Source organism: Mytilus trossulus, chromosome 7 (genome assembly GCF_036588685.1).
Source record: "Mytilus trossulus isolate FHL-02 chromosome 7, PNRI_Mtr1.1.1.hap1, whole genome shotgun sequence".
NCBI classification, from domain to species: Eukaryota; Metazoa; Mollusca; class Bivalvia; order Mytilida; family Mytilidae; genus Mytilus; species Mytilus trossulus.
In genome coordinates this window covers 28,208,945-28,225,830 of record NC_086379.1, presented here as the reverse complement: position 1 = coordinate 28,225,830, position 16,886 = coordinate 28,208,945, and the positions used below count along the sequence as shown (strand labels likewise).

The 16,886-nt window shown below is 31.6% G+C and overlaps 1 protein-coding gene across 2 annotated transcripts; it reads left to right on the top strand.

Annotated features, from left to right (window-relative positions):
- Positions 1-1,604: 1,604 nt before the first annotated feature.
- On the top strand, positions 1,605-5,911 carry LOC134726940 (uncharacterized). Of its 2 annotated transcripts, XM_063591335.1 has the most exons (5): positions 1,605-1,645; positions 2,397-2,446; positions 3,040-3,245; positions 4,633-4,773; positions 5,722-5,911. In XM_063591335.1, the coding sequence occupies exons 2-5, from the start codon at positions 2,413-2,415 to the stop codon at positions 5,866-5,868; spliced, it is 528 nt and encodes a 175-aa protein (XP_063447405.1). In that variant the 5' UTR covers positions 1,605-1,645; positions 2,397-2,412; the 3' UTR covers positions 5,869-5,911. The 2 variants fall into 2 exon arrangements, with proteins under 2 accessions (XP_063447405.1, XP_063447407.1); XM_063591337.1 differs by lacking the exon at positions 1,605-1,645 and having other exon boundaries at positions 2,384-2,446.
- The last annotated feature ends 10,975 nt before the right edge of the window (positions 5,912-16,886 follow it).

Below are 16,886 nucleotides of genomic sequence, written 5' to 3'. Positions count from 1 at the left end.
TGAGGTCACTTTGCATACGGAAAATATGTCGGGGAAATTGCTTCCTTCATTTGCTTCCTGGATCATGTGGAAGGAAGCAATTAAAATAAAGTAAACTTCTTTTAATATGAATATATTAATATATTTTTTGGAAGGAAGCAATTAAAATAAAGTAAACTTCTTCTAAATATGAATATATTATATTAAAGAATTTTCTTCAGAAAAAAGTATATGTACATAAGTTTTATAATGAAAACTATCCATTAAGTTATAAAAAAACATATGCATTATTTTTTTTGATTTGAGGTTTCTTATGACTTTAACATTGAATCACATGTTCCTTTCCATCCAAAGTCCAAGTAACAACGCACTACGTCAACCTAATAGTAAAATAAGAACATTCGTTATTAAAAGTTATACTTACAGGGTAACTCATGATATTTTAAACTAATTCTACTACAGATGGGGTTAAAAATGATGATTTTTTGTAATTGGAACTCAAGTGCTAAAACTGACTTTGGGTAAAAGATGATGGAGTTTAAATTCAAAGTTGAAAAATTATTAATTCTATATTAAATATAAAATTTTAAAAGTTGAGGATTTTTTTTTTTTTGAAAGAGGTTTCGATGCTTATTATATTTATCAAAGTTGTACATATATCGATACAGTTTGTTTTGTTTGGTAAGGAACATGTGTTTATGATATTTATAGAAAGGTCTGTTTGATTGGATACATAAAGTATGCGGAAAATTTTTTATGCACGGGTGGTTTGATAGTAGTTAAAGTCATTCGAGTCATTGCAGTCAAGTGCTCTAGATGCTTTTTTCCAAATAAATAATTTTGAAAATTATTTATTTACAGGTTGATAGTCCAAGAAGAGTCGGAAATATTGATGTTGCAGTGCTAGTTAGAGAAAGACAATTTTCATAATTTTCATTGATATAAAATGAATTACGTGTACTTATTACCTGAATAAAATGCACTTGACTTTTGCAAGTGGCTACTCCCATGTGAGAGTTTTGTATTATATTGATAAATGTGTTATGTTCTGTTGAGGTTACGAATTAGAACATAATTATGGTTTTCTCCGGTCACTTCAGCTTCTTCCACCAACAAAATACGAACAGCCACAACACTGCCGAAGGTGGTGGTAAACATAAAAAAATCATATGACCATGCAGACAATCGAGTAATGCGTATTATTTATTTTGTATGAAATGAATGTCTGTGACCTATATTAATTTTTTGGCCTGCAGATATCGCATCCCACGTTTCCGTAAATTTTACTATTCGTTCATTTCAAGCTTCGTCTATAGGTAGATGATAGACCATTTTGTGGAACTTCAAAAATATTTAGTGATAATTGATAAAATTACGAATTGTTAGTCTCTTAAACACCTTATGCAAAATCGGAAGATCGTACATTAGCAAGAGTTCAATCACAATTTGGTATATTTGCACTCTAACTAGAACTGGAGCAGATATTGTGTCAGGTATGAATTGATTGTCCATTTCCTTGTAGAAGATAATAAAAGCCCAATTAGAGTCATGTATTCCTAATATTATTATGTTCAACTTCCTTGTATAAGATAAGAAAATCTTATAAATACTTAAATGATACATCTGTATTGCAGTCTGATTTGACACTACTTTAAAAATAGTTGAGGTAGGAATAATATATATTACTTCTGAATGACTTATACATATTTAGTTGATTTTCATCATGATAAAAAATAACGACTTTTTTGTTAATGTTAATAATATCATATATTTAGATTTTAACTATAACTTCGTACACGACATTTGGTAAAACTATGGTTATTACCAATGTTTTTTTCAACTGATCGGGCGGAGCTTTCGTTTAAATATGGAATGACAGTCTATTAGAAGATGTGTGTGATAAGGATGATTGCTGTTATAATTATTACTGATTTCTAATCACATACCAGTGTCATCAAAGGAATTTACAAAACAATTACTGAACACTTCATTGATGAGTTTATCTTAAAACACCTATCTAAAAATGGACTAGTTTATTATGAGCGAACCGGTTAAACTCCGCCAAGTCAAGTGAAATAAATCGAGTAATATGTGAATCGAAAAAGTTCGGGATTAACTTTTTCCTTCATTAAGTTGAGCGTTATCTTTTTCTTCCTATCGCATCAAACATTTCAAAATAACCATTGCTTTGAATGAACAAAAATTACTTTTGCCTAGGAACATAATTATTCATATTTATAAGAATATCAAATTGTTACACTTCTCCCAGAATAGTATAACTTAAATATAGTTTTATATATCTTTTCTGACAGGATGAATTGAATTTTTTTTCGACGAAAGCATGTATTTAAATATTTTAATCTTGTAATTAAGGGTATTACACAAATTAAATTAATCTTTTTTTCTTTCTTTTTTAGTATATTAAGATCCATTATGCAGCATTGGGCGTTCATATTCTGTAGCGTTGGTAAGTATATGATTTACACGATAGGTATAACATTGAGAATGGAAACGAGGAATGTGTCATAGAGAAAACAAACCGACCAACGCGAAGAATACAAATACCACAAATGAGTCTTTAACACAGCGAAGAAATACTAAACACAGAGGCGGGCTTCAGCTGGCCTGAAAATAAAATGGTATACTAGTTCATCGAAATTGGACGTCATAAGTTATGTTTGTACTTATCTTGTACGGTTTATAGACCTAATAGTGTGTTACAAGCCTACTGTGGACTCATTATTATTCATTGGATACCAATTAAGGTGGCTAAAGGTGAACCACGAATTCAAACTTTATTAGGTTGTATGCAGACGTTGGCACAACCACGTAATCACACACATTGTTTCCAAGATTTCCGCAATTCACGAAAATTGGTACCCATGAAAATAAGTGAATCCACAGTATTATATTTGATGATTTTCTAGTAATTTTTCATTATTCAGGCATTGTATATTCATTATTTATTCCTTTCGAATGACGCAATCACAAACAATTACTTCTTTGTTTATGCCTAGTAAATAACATTAGATTAAAACACAACTTACAACTATTTTGCAGTTCTTGCAACAATAGAAACTGACGCGAAAGTACCAGTTGTCTGTCACAAAAAAACGTACACCGCATGGCATGGCGATGTTCATCACAGATACGATGAAGTCTCTAAGTATGACTGCTCTGCTTCGTCTTGTGGAGGCCAGTGTGTTGCACTAGTAAAATGCGCATGTGGAGCTCCGTATACAGGATTGTGGTCTCCTGGAAATAACGTAAATATTAGGTTTAATTAGCTTTAAACATAGCAGGACAATTTGATTTTACACCCACTAATTGAATCTTTCGTCCAGTGTCTACTTTGGGCGTTCAAGTGCAATAACTTCATGTAAAATGGAGAAATCTATCTTTATGTTAATGGATCAGCAATTTAACCAAAAATAGCCCCGTGTTATGCAATATAATTTCAAACTCATTGATTCTGAAATAATTTTCCATATTTTCAAACTTTAAACCGGTTTTTTTTTGTAATACGGTAGCGGTGTGTATCGTGTGACAAAAATCAATCTGTTATGCATGATAACAACTGGTAAAGATAAATCATCATATACTCATGTACTTATAATTAACTGTTTACAAAAACTTTTAAATTTTAGAAATACTTGGACTTTTCTACCTCCGCAATAGATTACCTGAGCTGTATTTTGTCAAATTTTTAGTAATTTGTGCTCCTCAATGCTCTTCAACTTTGTACCATTTTGGACCTTTAAACCTTTATTTTATTCGACCGTCACTGATGAGTCTTTTATAGATGAAACGTGCGTCTGGTGCAAATTAAAAAATAAATCCTTGTAACTATGATGACTGAGTTTAGTGTCAATATAAGCAGAAAAATAGAAAATATGCATACCAACTTTATTTAATGTGCATAAAAAAAAAATGGTGACGACGACGAATCAATGTTGAAAAAATGACTTTCAAATCTCTTAGCAGTCGCAGTCGCGATGCAAAATAAAAAATGACTTTGTTTACTGAAAATATGTCATTTCATAAATTTACGATTTCGAGGTACGTATACAGCGTACACGTATAGTTTCGTCGACCACCAAAAAATTGACTTGCATCTATGAACATTAATCAATAATAGATTTTTAGTTACTACATGTATTTACCTTTTACAGTGTTTGCAATAATATTGTCGTAGATTTTTACTGAATTTTGGACTAGTAAATATATAGAGAGCATTACAAGCAATCAGATATTCAATTTTTGAAGAAGAAATAGGTTTTATCAATAATGTTCAATTGAAGAAACTATTGAACTCGTGTTCAATTTGTGTGGTCAGACCGTATTGCCTCTCATTGTGTTTGTTGTTTTCTGAAGCGTCGTTTTTTTATAAATTTTTGTCAGTGTCTTGATTATGTCTTGAAATTTTCAATCACAGTTCTATTACACTTTGTTATCCTCTTATCAAAGGAATATACATGTGTAGTATTGAAATACTTCCTAGTCTTGCTTGTGAATATAGTACAAGGCTGGCTGAGTATTTGTCATTAAGGTTTTCTAAATTAAAACTTGAAAATTATAATTGATTTCAATGACTAGTATACCTTCTATCAGCATATAACCTTGATTAAAAATACCAATTTTATATGATTAAAGGTGGCCGCATACTGTCAGCATGGTACAGGACATGTAGCAGCGGGGACCGCTATAGCAACATTCGAACATGGTACCTACAATAACAGGTGGACAGATCATACGGCGGTATTCTTGAGATGCAGTGGACATGGAAAATTTCAAGTATGTTACTTATTAATGCAACTTTTGTCTTCTTTTATTTTAATTTCAAATAAAAGCAAATAATCGCAATATTAAAGAAATAAAATGACATACCGTTAATTGCAATATTTTTATATGTATCAACATTGATGTATTCGTATAGTTTGGAAATGATCGTTATGTAAAATTGACATTTTAAGTAGACTCGTGTAGATAGTAAATTGAATAAGACCAAAGATAAGTATAAACAACACAAAAGACAGAAAGAAATATATTTACATATTTCTTTGACGGATAATTTTGGTAAAGGAGTAAGTTCGGTAAGGGCCATATTTGGCCCCAATTATAAAGTTCATAGTTAAAAGACAATAAATGTTTTAACTTGCCTTAAAGACATGTTAGAAAGTTAAACAGAACTGTTTTTGTCAAAGTTTAATTCTAACACGTTGATTTTTACATCCAAAAAAGGTCAAGATAAGGGATTTTGGTAAAATTTGACAAAATCAGCTAGATTTCAACCAAATAAAGGACCAGGAAACATAGAGAGCAGGCGTCGACAAGCTAAAGATTCAAATAAGACATGTGAAATGTCTTCACAAACACTATTTTAAAAGATCTTAGTTGTCGACGTATGCGCTCTACATTTCCTGTCCAGTTATCTATGGAAATTTACCCATTTTCATTGATTTTTTCGTGAAAAATCATTATGAGTGCAAATTGTGACGTCATAATGACAGGCAGAAACATAAAATTTCTAACAAAATGGTTTATATCCTAGCTAGTCAATGTATTAGCTATGATTTTTCGTGATATTGGTCGATAAATCCGAATTTGAAATGTACGCTAAAACAGGGGGCTATTTTAGGACCTTATCGAACATACTCCTTTCCTTCAAAAGCCTGCTTACATTATATTATCTTTTATATTTGAAATATTGTTTAGTCCTCTACAACGGTTTCTTTTTTTTAGGTCATGGAACAGGCTTGTGAATTTAGTACGAGGCTGGCTGAGTATTCGTCATTAAGTTCATATTATCACCGTTTTAGCGTTATTCTTACAGACCATGGAAATTTGAATCCAAGCCACCACTGTAGCAGAAAACATAGAAGTTGTTAAAAATTTCACTAATTAGACACTAAATATCATTTTACATTTATGATTCGGGAAATGAAGTATAGCTTAAAACATAATAAACTAATAAATGAAATGTGAACCGTTCTCGTTTCTTTGTTTGTTGCTGTATGAGAAAATGAGCAATGCTTAGTGTGGGGGTATAATGTAAATTGTTTGAGGTTTCATATGCTTTATTTCATTGTGTTTATTCTTATTGTTATTACCTTAGCTTGTTTCGATGCTTTTGGTATACTTTATACAAACCACAAAATACGCAATTCAGATTTTTTTATCGATGATTTAAAGATTATCTATTCATCTTGTGTATTTATGACAATCTTAATAAGTCATTGTAAATGAAAAACCCCAGTGAAGCATACTGTCTTAATCTCAGTATTGTCGTATGTATCCGGTAGCTTCCCGATATTTTTTTCCTGTGGTACTTGAGAAACATGTATTAATATCAGATGGTTACACTACTACCACCGAGTCGGTGCCGCTGGATTAGACAAAACATATTGTATTGCTAATTCATTATAAAGGAATCGAACATATAGGCTGGTGGCTAAAGCCGGAATTATGAAATTGTAATTGTCAAAAATGGTACACGGCTATCATATATCATCTGATTCTGAAATATGTGTACTTTGAGATTCTTCTGGTTGTCAAAAGAAAATGTGGTGCCTTTTTTTTTTTTTTATAGAAATCTTGATCAAATGTCACGTCGTTTTAAACGAAAAACAAAAAAAGAATATCTAACTCCAATTTAAATAACCTTTTTAAAGTAAAATGATTGAAAACGTGAATTTATTTTCTCCCTTGATCATTTTTTCATAAAAAAAGATGAAACCAATCATTAAATAAACAATTAAGTGATTGTCAGTTTGGTTTCAGAGAAAATCACAGAACAGCTGATAGCATCTTTTTATTAAAGTCCTTGATTAATAAATATTTACATAAAGAGAAAAAAAAGATTTATGCCTGCTTCATAGATCTGAAAAAGGCTTTTGATTCAGTATGGAGAACTGCTTTACTTTATAAATTATGTAAAATGGGAGTTGGCATGTCTTTTTATAGAGTTATAAAACAACATTACTTAAATACTAAATCATCTTTTAAATATAAAGATTATGTATCAGAATCTATAATAATATTCAAGATAATAACCAAAAACAGCAAAGTTTTCTTAAAATTACCAATTCAGGGACAGCAACCCAACAACGGGTTCTCTGTTTCATCTGAAAATTTCAGGGCAGATAAAACTTGACCTGATGAACAATTTAACCCCCCTGTCAGATTTGCTCTAAATGCTTTGTTTTTTGAGTTATAAGCCACAAACTGCGTTTTACCCTTATGTTCTATTTTTAGCCATGGCGGAAGTCTTGGTTGGTTTGCCCGGTCACAAAACACAAATTTTAAACTATATAGCCTAATAATGATTCTGGCTGAGTTTGGTAAAATTTGGCCCAGTAGTTTCAGAGGAAAAGATTTTTGTAAAAGTTAACTAAGATTTACGAAAAATGGATAAAAATTGACTATAAAGGGCAATAACTCCTAAAGGGGTCAACTGACCATTTTGGTCCTGTTGACTTATTTGTAAATCTTACTTTGCTGAACATTTTTGCTGTTTACAGTTTATCTCTATCCATAATAATATTCAAGATAATATCCCAAAACAGCAAAATTTCCTTAAAATTACCAATTCAGGGACAGCAACCTAACAACGGGTTCTCCCATTCACCTTAAAATTTCAGGGCAGATGGATCTTGACCAGATAAACAATTTTACCCCTTGTCAGATTTGCTCTAAATGCTTTGGTTTTTGAGTAATAACCAAAAACTGCATTTAACCTCCATGTTCTATTTTTAGCCGTGGCGGCCATTTTGATTGGTTGGCTGGGTCAAAAAACACAAATTTTAAACTAGATACATCAATGATGACTGTGGCCAAGATTGGATTAATTTGGCCCGGTAGTTTTAGAGGAGAAGATTGTTGTAAAAGATCATGGAGATATATGAAAAATGGTTAAAAATTTACTATAAAGGGCAATAACTCCTAAAGTGGTCAACTGACCATTTTGGTCATATTGACTTATTTGTAAATCTTACTTTGCTGAACATTACTGCTGTTCACAGTTTATCTCCATCTATAATAATATTCAAGATAATAACCAAAAACAGTAAAATTTCCTTAAAATTACCAATTTAGGGGCAGCAACCCAACAATGGATTGTCTGATTCATCTGAAAATTTCAGGACAGATAGATCTTGACCTGATAAACAATTTTACCCCACGTCAGATTTGCTCTAAATGCTTTGGTTTTTGAGTTATAAGCCAAAAACTGCATTTTACCCCTATGTTCTATTTTTGGCCATGGCGGCCATCTGTATCTGTATCTGTATCTGTATCAATATAAATTCTGCCAATGTAGGCACACCTCCAATGGAGTTGAATATGTAATCCTCCACCACACAATGTTATAATACACAATGAATGTCAAATCCAATTACGAATACACAGTTAAAATATCGGTAAAAAGTGACTTTACTATAATGCCACCGTTATGTACATTTAATATATAATTTGACAAATAAAAAGATAAAAATTTATCTTAATTTTGATCTGTATGCACCCATATATAATAACCAAAATTTATTACGGTTTATTTAACTGTCTATTTGATTTGATTGCAACTGAATGATACCTGTGGAGATTCCCACCCTGATCATCAGCATAATGTCACATGTTATCTAATATACACTCCTCACAAAAGATTGTTTTTCTTTTCACATTTTGTTGTTTAATTAGCAGATCATATCGCTTCATATGCAGGTTATAAATAAGCTGTCTACACACTCTTTCTAGTTGTCCAGCAACATTTTGAACAATTTCATTGTTACATTTATTCACAGTATAGTAGAAGGGATTAACAATAAGTTGAATTAAGTCTACTTCCTCTACAAAGTAAGATTTTGCTAAAAGTTCACTTCCCATATCAATTATAATATCCACCGATCTTTTCCTGGCTATTTCAAGTGACTCACATGTCAAAAGAAAATGTGACAAAGTTTCAGGACTCTTATTACAAAGTTTACATGTTGGATTGACTTTGTTTTTATTGAATGATGCTCGATTTGATTGAAATATATAAGTTCCTGTAGCAATTTTAGTTCTTGAAGGAATCCTTACAATATCTCTATTATTTGCTGTTTTTGTAGTAATCAGTAGGTGTATTTTCCCGATAGTATATTGACAGTTCATATATTGAAGAGTTGAGAACATCTTAGAGTCGTCAAGAATTTTATTAGTCCAGTAGCTTTGCACTTTATTGTCTATAAATGATTTCCATTTTGATTTTGTAAGTGGATTGTCCAGATATTTCTCTATATTTTCTATATTATATAACAAGCAGATTTTTTTTATATCAATGAACCAGCTGTTACTATTAAAGGATTTCAATTTAAGTTGTCTTTCTGCTATTCGCCACTCATTTGAAGTTTTTTCTGATCTAGAGATGGTTCCAAATTCAGTCAAAATTTTGAGGTGCAACTCAGCTTCAATTGGTATCATGCCAGAGAGTATATAAATGGCCGGGTCTGCTGTATTTGTAGATAATGATAATAGTTGTTTTAATAATTTCTTGTGGTATAGATTTAAAATAGTTAGAGATTTTCCTTTTGGGATCAAAATTTCTAGTCCATAAGTTAAAATTGGTAGTACATAAGTTTTAACTAGTGTGAGTATTGTTTCTGGGTCTAATCCATTGGTCCCATGTAGACCTGATCCCATTAAACTATATAAAGTGCGCCTTGCTTTTTTGATGTTTTCCTCAACTGTTAAAAGGACTGAGTTTTTTTCTGATTTATGTATTCCGATATGTTTTGCAGTTTTAACTACTGGCATTGGTTTATCGTCCATATTCCAGAATCCTTCTTCAGTTTCTATTGTTTTTGTGGTTGTTCTTACTGGCAGTATGACGCTCTTCGTTGGTTGTAAGAGATATCCTTCTCTTCTACTGAAATCAACTGCAATATCGACCAAAGACTGTATCTCAAGAGGATTAGTTGCTATAATAGCGACATCATCAGCGCAGGTAGGTGCACAGCAGTTTATGTTACCAATTTTTCCGCCTAGTCCTGTTTCACACAGAAGGTTCAATAAAGGGTTAACATATACTTTATATAAGTCAGCAGATATAGCTCCACCTTGACGTACTCCTTGTTCTACTAGAAAAGGTTCTGAAAGATGACCATTCCATTTAATGCATGTAGCAGCATTATGGTATAGATTTTGTATCATTAGTAGAGATTGGTCGGATATTCCAATTTGGTATAGTCTTCTAATGAGATTTGCATGTACCACAACATCAAAGGCTGATTTCCCATCAAGCATAGCTAAATAAGTTGGTCTTTTTAGGTCTTTATTTTCTCTCTCAAATTCCTCTATGATGAGTTCACACATTAATGGGGTGGTATCCTCTGTGAATCCACTTTGTAATGGGTTTTGAGATTCTATAATTTTTACATTTTCTCTCAATTTCAGAATCTTTTCTATTATTTTCGATAAGGTTGGAGTGACAGTTATTCCACGATAGTTAATAGCATCCTTAATATTTCCTTTGTTTTTGAATATTGGATATAATGTGCCTATTTTTAGTAGGTCTGGAACATAGCAGTATTTAAAGGACATATTTATGAGTTCACATATATAAGCTCTCAGATCTTCACCACCATATATAATGTTTTCTGCTGTGATCCCATAAATATCTGCTGCTTTATTTTTGTTCAAGCTTGATATTGCTTTTTCTACTTCTATATTAGTCACTTGCATATGAATATATCTTTCTTGGCAAATATCAGATATAACTTTAACTTCTTTTTCGACATTTTCTAAGTGTTTATGATCAAACTTTGTATTGACAGACTTTTTAGCTAGTTCTTCAAAATGTATGTGCCAGCCGTTAATTATTTGATTGTCGCTGTTATAAATTTGACCATCAACATTGAGCTCATCTATATGTTTGGACATTTTTCCTCTTTGATTTCTGATCATTCTAAAAAAATGTTTTGGTATCGGAAACTTTAGATTCAATTAGTTTTTGCCTCTCGTTTATTCTTCGAAGTGCTATTTCTAAACGACATTGCTTCCTCAGTTCGTAAGTTGTTAGTTTCTTTTGCTTCAGATAGTAGTTGTGCTGATCATTAATACTTCCGTTATTTTTCCAGTTATAGAATGCAATTTTCTTGTTACTGATAGCTTTGCGGATTTCCTCATTCATCACTTGTAATTTTGGCTTCTTTTTTCCTTTATTTGATTTAGGAGCAAAAACTTTTGAAGCTTTACTTATGATGTTATTTAAAGTGCTAAATCCACTCTCAATGTCTTCACGGTTTTGTATTTTGCTTCTTTTTGAGCCAATTTCTGTCGAGATGAGACTTGCATATTTTCCTGTATCAATTTTGTCCCATTTAATTCTTTTGTTAAATGTTTTTGTTGAAATTTTCGATTTTCCCGAAGTATTGAGCTTTTTCTGATGATGTAAAACAGACAATAATATAGGGTAATGGTCCGAGACATTTGAAGTTACGTTTAGTTTCTTTATATCTATAATGTTCTCTGAATATTTGTTTTGATAAAGAATAAAGTCAATGGCCGTAGAATCTTTTCCATTTGAATGTACAAAGGTAAGTCCAGTTTCTTTTGAAGATAGCTCATGATCTTGCATAAAGTCATTGATACACTTTTTTCTTTGAGAAGAAGCACCATTAATTATGTCTTCATTAAAATCTCCTCCTATAATTATCTGATGAGTATTTGAGTATGTACATACAATTTCATTCAGTTGGTCTATACATTCTAGTAACTCTTGTGTACTATTAGTGGGTCCTTTGCATGGTAGATATAGAGATATAATGATGATGTTGGGATCACCTTCTATTTCAATCCATTGGATTCTACTATTTCCTGCTTTCACAGTTGATATAAGGTGGTCTAGTTCTTTTCGCCATAATATTGCCACTCCGCCATATCATCTCGGCATTTGAATTGGCGGCAAAGGGTCATCAGTGTCCACCGATTTTCCAATTCCTATATATTTAGAGTGAATTTCATTCAACATGTTTAGTTGACAGTCAAACAACCAATGTTCCTGTAGTAAATAAATATCAACATCTTCCTTCATCTCCATGAAGAATGGTCCACAAGTTAAAATATTTTTACAATTAAAACTCAGAATGTTCATATTTTTCTGCTCACAATCATTAAAATCTAAAACATTATTTGTACAGTTACTATTTACATTTGTAAGCACATTGGCATCTAGTGCGGTGTCTGGTTGAGGCTTGGGTGGTATAAAAAATTATCTGTGTGTCTTGTAGGTTGGTAGTATAATGCTTGTCCTTCATGTATGAGTCTATACAGATTGTCTGATGTTGGCTGATGGTTATGCTTCAATTGATATATATCTTGATCATTTATTCTTGAATGTTGTGTTGTTTTGTTTTGAACAGAAATGTGGTTTTGGACATAATCTTGGTTTGTCCAATTTGGAACAACTTCTATTAGGTTATCCTTGCAGATGTTTCGAGACTCTATTTCTGCTTGATTTTGGAAATGACTTGGTATTCTTTGATCATAATTCTGATAGTTCCTGTCTTCATTTTCTGAGCGGTAATAGTATTGATTGGGTTCACTATACCGTGCTCCATACCTACTATACTGACTAGTTGCTGATGGTTCACCATAGTTTTGACTATAGCTACTTTGTATGAAATGTTGTTGTTGGTTTGAAGGATACGTTTGCTGGTAATCATATGTTTGATTTTGTCTATTGAAAGAATCATTGTTAGTAGTTTTATTTTCATTTTGAAGTTTATTTATTTCATCATCAACTTTACTAAGTACATATTTTGTTACTTTTTCTCGTATACCAGTTACAAGGTCATCAGTATTCTTGCTAGCAGAGCTTTGGTGTTCAGGAAGATGTTGATTTGGCTTGTTCTGTAGAGACTCAATTTTGGTGTACAGAGTTTTAATTGTATTTTCCAGTTCTAGATTTCGAAATTCGGATTTATGTAGTCTATCTAAGATGTTTGTTTTTTCCTTCATATTTTCATTAATCATGGCTTCTTTCATTTTAATTTGTTCTTCTCTTTTTTTCAACTTTTGTTCTAATTGTTTCAACTCCTTCATACGAATTTTGTGATTTTCATCTAGCTTGTTTCTATCAGATATAACAGTATATGTTGAATCATCAGTAATCAGATTTGTAGATTCAGTTTGAGTTGGTTGGCGTATTTCAGCTCTTTGACCAATACCGACAGTAGGTCTAGATTCAGGTTGTATATTTTTTGGAGTTGTTTCAGAAGATATGTTTATCTGTTCTGATTCACTTAAACTAGTTGTCTCAGTCTCTATTTCTATAGATTTTGGGATTGTTTGATGTGATTGTTGTTGGGTTTTGTCACTGAGATCTCTCTGTTCGGATAACCCTATGCATGAATAGCATTTTTGAGTGTATTTATCTAGACAATTGTCATGAAATGGCATATCACATATTAAACATCTGTTTTCAACACTTTGTTCAAAATTATTGCAGGCATAACATTGAATTTCTTCTTGTAACATCATGTCAGCTATTGACAATTCTGACTTATTAATAGCACAGTTATTATCTAAGATTGCTAATTGTTCAAGGTTGTTTCTTGAGTCAAACGCTGCATTTGTGCAAGTTTTACACACGTAATTATGTTCACTTTTTTCTATTAATTCAATTTCTTTTTCGTCAAGCTTGTCACATTTATAATGTACCCAGTGATTGTTTTTACACATGACAGATCTTGTTCGACAATGACGTCTACATTTAAAACATCTTTCATCTTGTTTGGGCTCATTTTGCTTCTCTTGTTCTGTATCTAAATTTTCCCCAGTGACTTTATCCTGTTGTAAAGAGTTTAGTGCTTCTTTAAGTTTTATTGCCAAATTTTGGTTTAACATTTCTAAATTTATTTTTGCTCCATTTATCTGTGTGTTACTCATAATTTTGTGAATTTCTTGAGCATGTTGATGTATGAATTGATGAGCGTCTTTCCCATTTATCAGTAATGTACATTTTGTTAAATAAGCGTTGATTGTGAAGCTTAAGTTTGTCGAGTCAGTGATTTGGTAGGTATATTGTACCTTGTTGCCAGTTTTGTCCTTGGCAGTTTTTTTATTACATGTATCAAAGTATGTTTCACATGCGAATATGAATAACTCAAACGAAACTGTATCTAGTTTAGCAGTTATACCCCCGCCTGTAAATGAGTATTCAATCTCAGATCTCTGTGTCGTCTCATATTTTTTCTTTAAAGATTTTTCAATATTTAACACATAACTATTTTCATAAGTTTTTCCAGTATAGAGCTTGCTGTCACTCATTGAGTGCTTTCAACTGTTTTATTTAACTAAAGCCATCTTGTATTATAAAATTACCACGTATTAAAATTGTCTATAAGACCAGCGATACCTGTGGAGATTCCCACCCTGATCGCTAGTACCTATAGAACAATTTACCAACAGTCAAAAATTACTAGCTAAATTAATGATTATATTTCACAAGCGTACAGGAGTATATACATGTACAAGTGAAGCAAAGCTTTGTATGGGTTATATAAACAGGCTGGATATATGTGGAAGGCAGACCACACAGATTATATACACAAAGTTCAACGGACTGCTAAAAATCGGTTATGGATAAAATAATGTTATTCACTTTTCTTTGTAGACGATATATAATATCTGCCGACTATATATTTACATCAGTCATAAATTGATAAAAAAAAATTAATTCGGTAAAACAATAAAACGAGATTTTCACCTCCTGAATAATGTAGTAAGTTTCACTGATATTTATAAAAATGTAATATTATTAAAACTTTAATGCAGAGAGATGATTATTGATGGGTGCATACAGACTATTTTAAAAATTTAAGAGATGGCCGCCATGACCATGCGGTTTGTGGATGGACTCACAACTGCCGGATTGGTTTAAGTGTTTAAATATCAAATAAAACACATAGATAGTTTTTTTAAAAGTGTTCCGCCAGTGTTATGTGTAATAATGGGATGTATTTGCAATGTTCCTGTCACAATATATCTTCTAAAATATCAAGTTCAATGAAAATTTTCCTCTCCCAAATTCAAACCACCACCATTTATACGAGCATGCGCCTCTTTGGTTGGTTGGTCGGGTAAAAAAACACAAATTTTAAACTAGATACATCAATGATGATTATGGCCAAGTTTGGTTAAATTTCAGAGAGAGAAGATTTTTGTAAAAGTTAACGCCGGACGACGGACGACGGACGACGGACGCCAAGTGATGAGAAAAGCTCATTTGGCCCTTCGGGCCCGGTGAGCTAAAAACGATATAAAGTTGAAAATGAAAAATACATTGAAGATTTAATTCAAAATAAATTTCAAAACATCGATGATACAAGTAAATTTTTTCTCTATAAAAAACTTAAAAAAGATTACAAACTAGAATTTTATCTAAATACATCTAATTTTAAGATAAGGAGATTAATCACTAAATTTAGAATAAGTGATCACTTCCTCTTGATTGAAAAGGGGAGATATTTTAAAATCCCAAGAGAGGAACGTCTTTGCCATAAATGTAAAATACTAGAGGACGAGAAACATTTTTTACTATAACTGAGTATATTGTGAGTAAAATAAAACTCTCTAAGAAATGACTTTTTTCATCACATATGTACAGAAAATAATAACTTTAATTAAATGAAGAAGAAAAAATTCATTACTTACTAAATCCATCATCGCCTTTACAAACAAATAAGTTAGGATCCTTCTTGAAAAAGTCATTAGAACTGAGGGCAGGGGACTCTTAACAACTTGTTTGTTGTTATAAATTTTAATGCTGTTGATATTTTGTATGTTTAATATATAGATATAGGAAGATGTGGTGTGAGTGCCAATGAGACAACTCTCCATCCAAATAACAATTTAAAAATTAAACCATTATAGGTTAAAGTACGGCCTTCAACACGGAGCCTTGGTTCACACCGAACAACAAGCTATAAAGGGCTCCAAAATTACTAGTGTAAAACCATTCAAACGGGAAAACCAACGGTCTAATCTATATAAACAAAACGAGAAACGAGAAACACGTATATATTACATAAACAAACGACAACTACTGTACATCAGATTCCTATGTATATATGACTGTTTATTGTGTTTATTGTATTAATATATGTTGGTCACAAACTGTAAAGTTTATATGACAATAAAATAAAATATTTGATTAAATGAGATTTGTGAGCACACGTATGCAAGTTTACAGAAAAGGGGGGGGGGGGTAGTTTTCAGTTTTAAATGATGTATTTTTTTGCAAATAATAAGAAAAACGTCCGTCAAAACTTAGTTATAATCGAGTTTTTACAATGTCATGACGATTTCTCTCAAATAAATTTGTACTAATAGGAATATTTTTAAGATAAAGTTACAACTTTAAAAATATATATGATAGAATAGCCTTTTATTCGTTTGATAATGAAAAAAGGTCCAGTTTATATTCAATCCTCAAAAAAGTGACGCAAGATATTATTTTCTTTATATGCAGAATAGTTTAACATGGCACTAAATATACGTAAATTAAATCATTAATTCAGTGAATTATAATTGTGTCATCAGCCATGGTGCTGTCAGTTTATTTTCGATTTATGAGTTTGACTGTCCTGGTATCTTTTGTGAATCGTCCCTCTTCTTTAACAACATATTAAAATTTGATTGAACTGTTTATGAGTTAAAAAGAAAGGCAACAGTAGTATACCGCTGTTCTAAAGTCATAAATCGATAGAGGAGAAAAAACAAACTAAAACTGAGGGAAACACATCAAATATGAGAGGGAACAAGAACACAACAGAAACACAACATTGCAACAACATATTTGCATTATTCAAAAGAAGTTTCTGTATTACTAAAATATCATCAGCTCAGAATTAGAACATTGCAAGTGAATA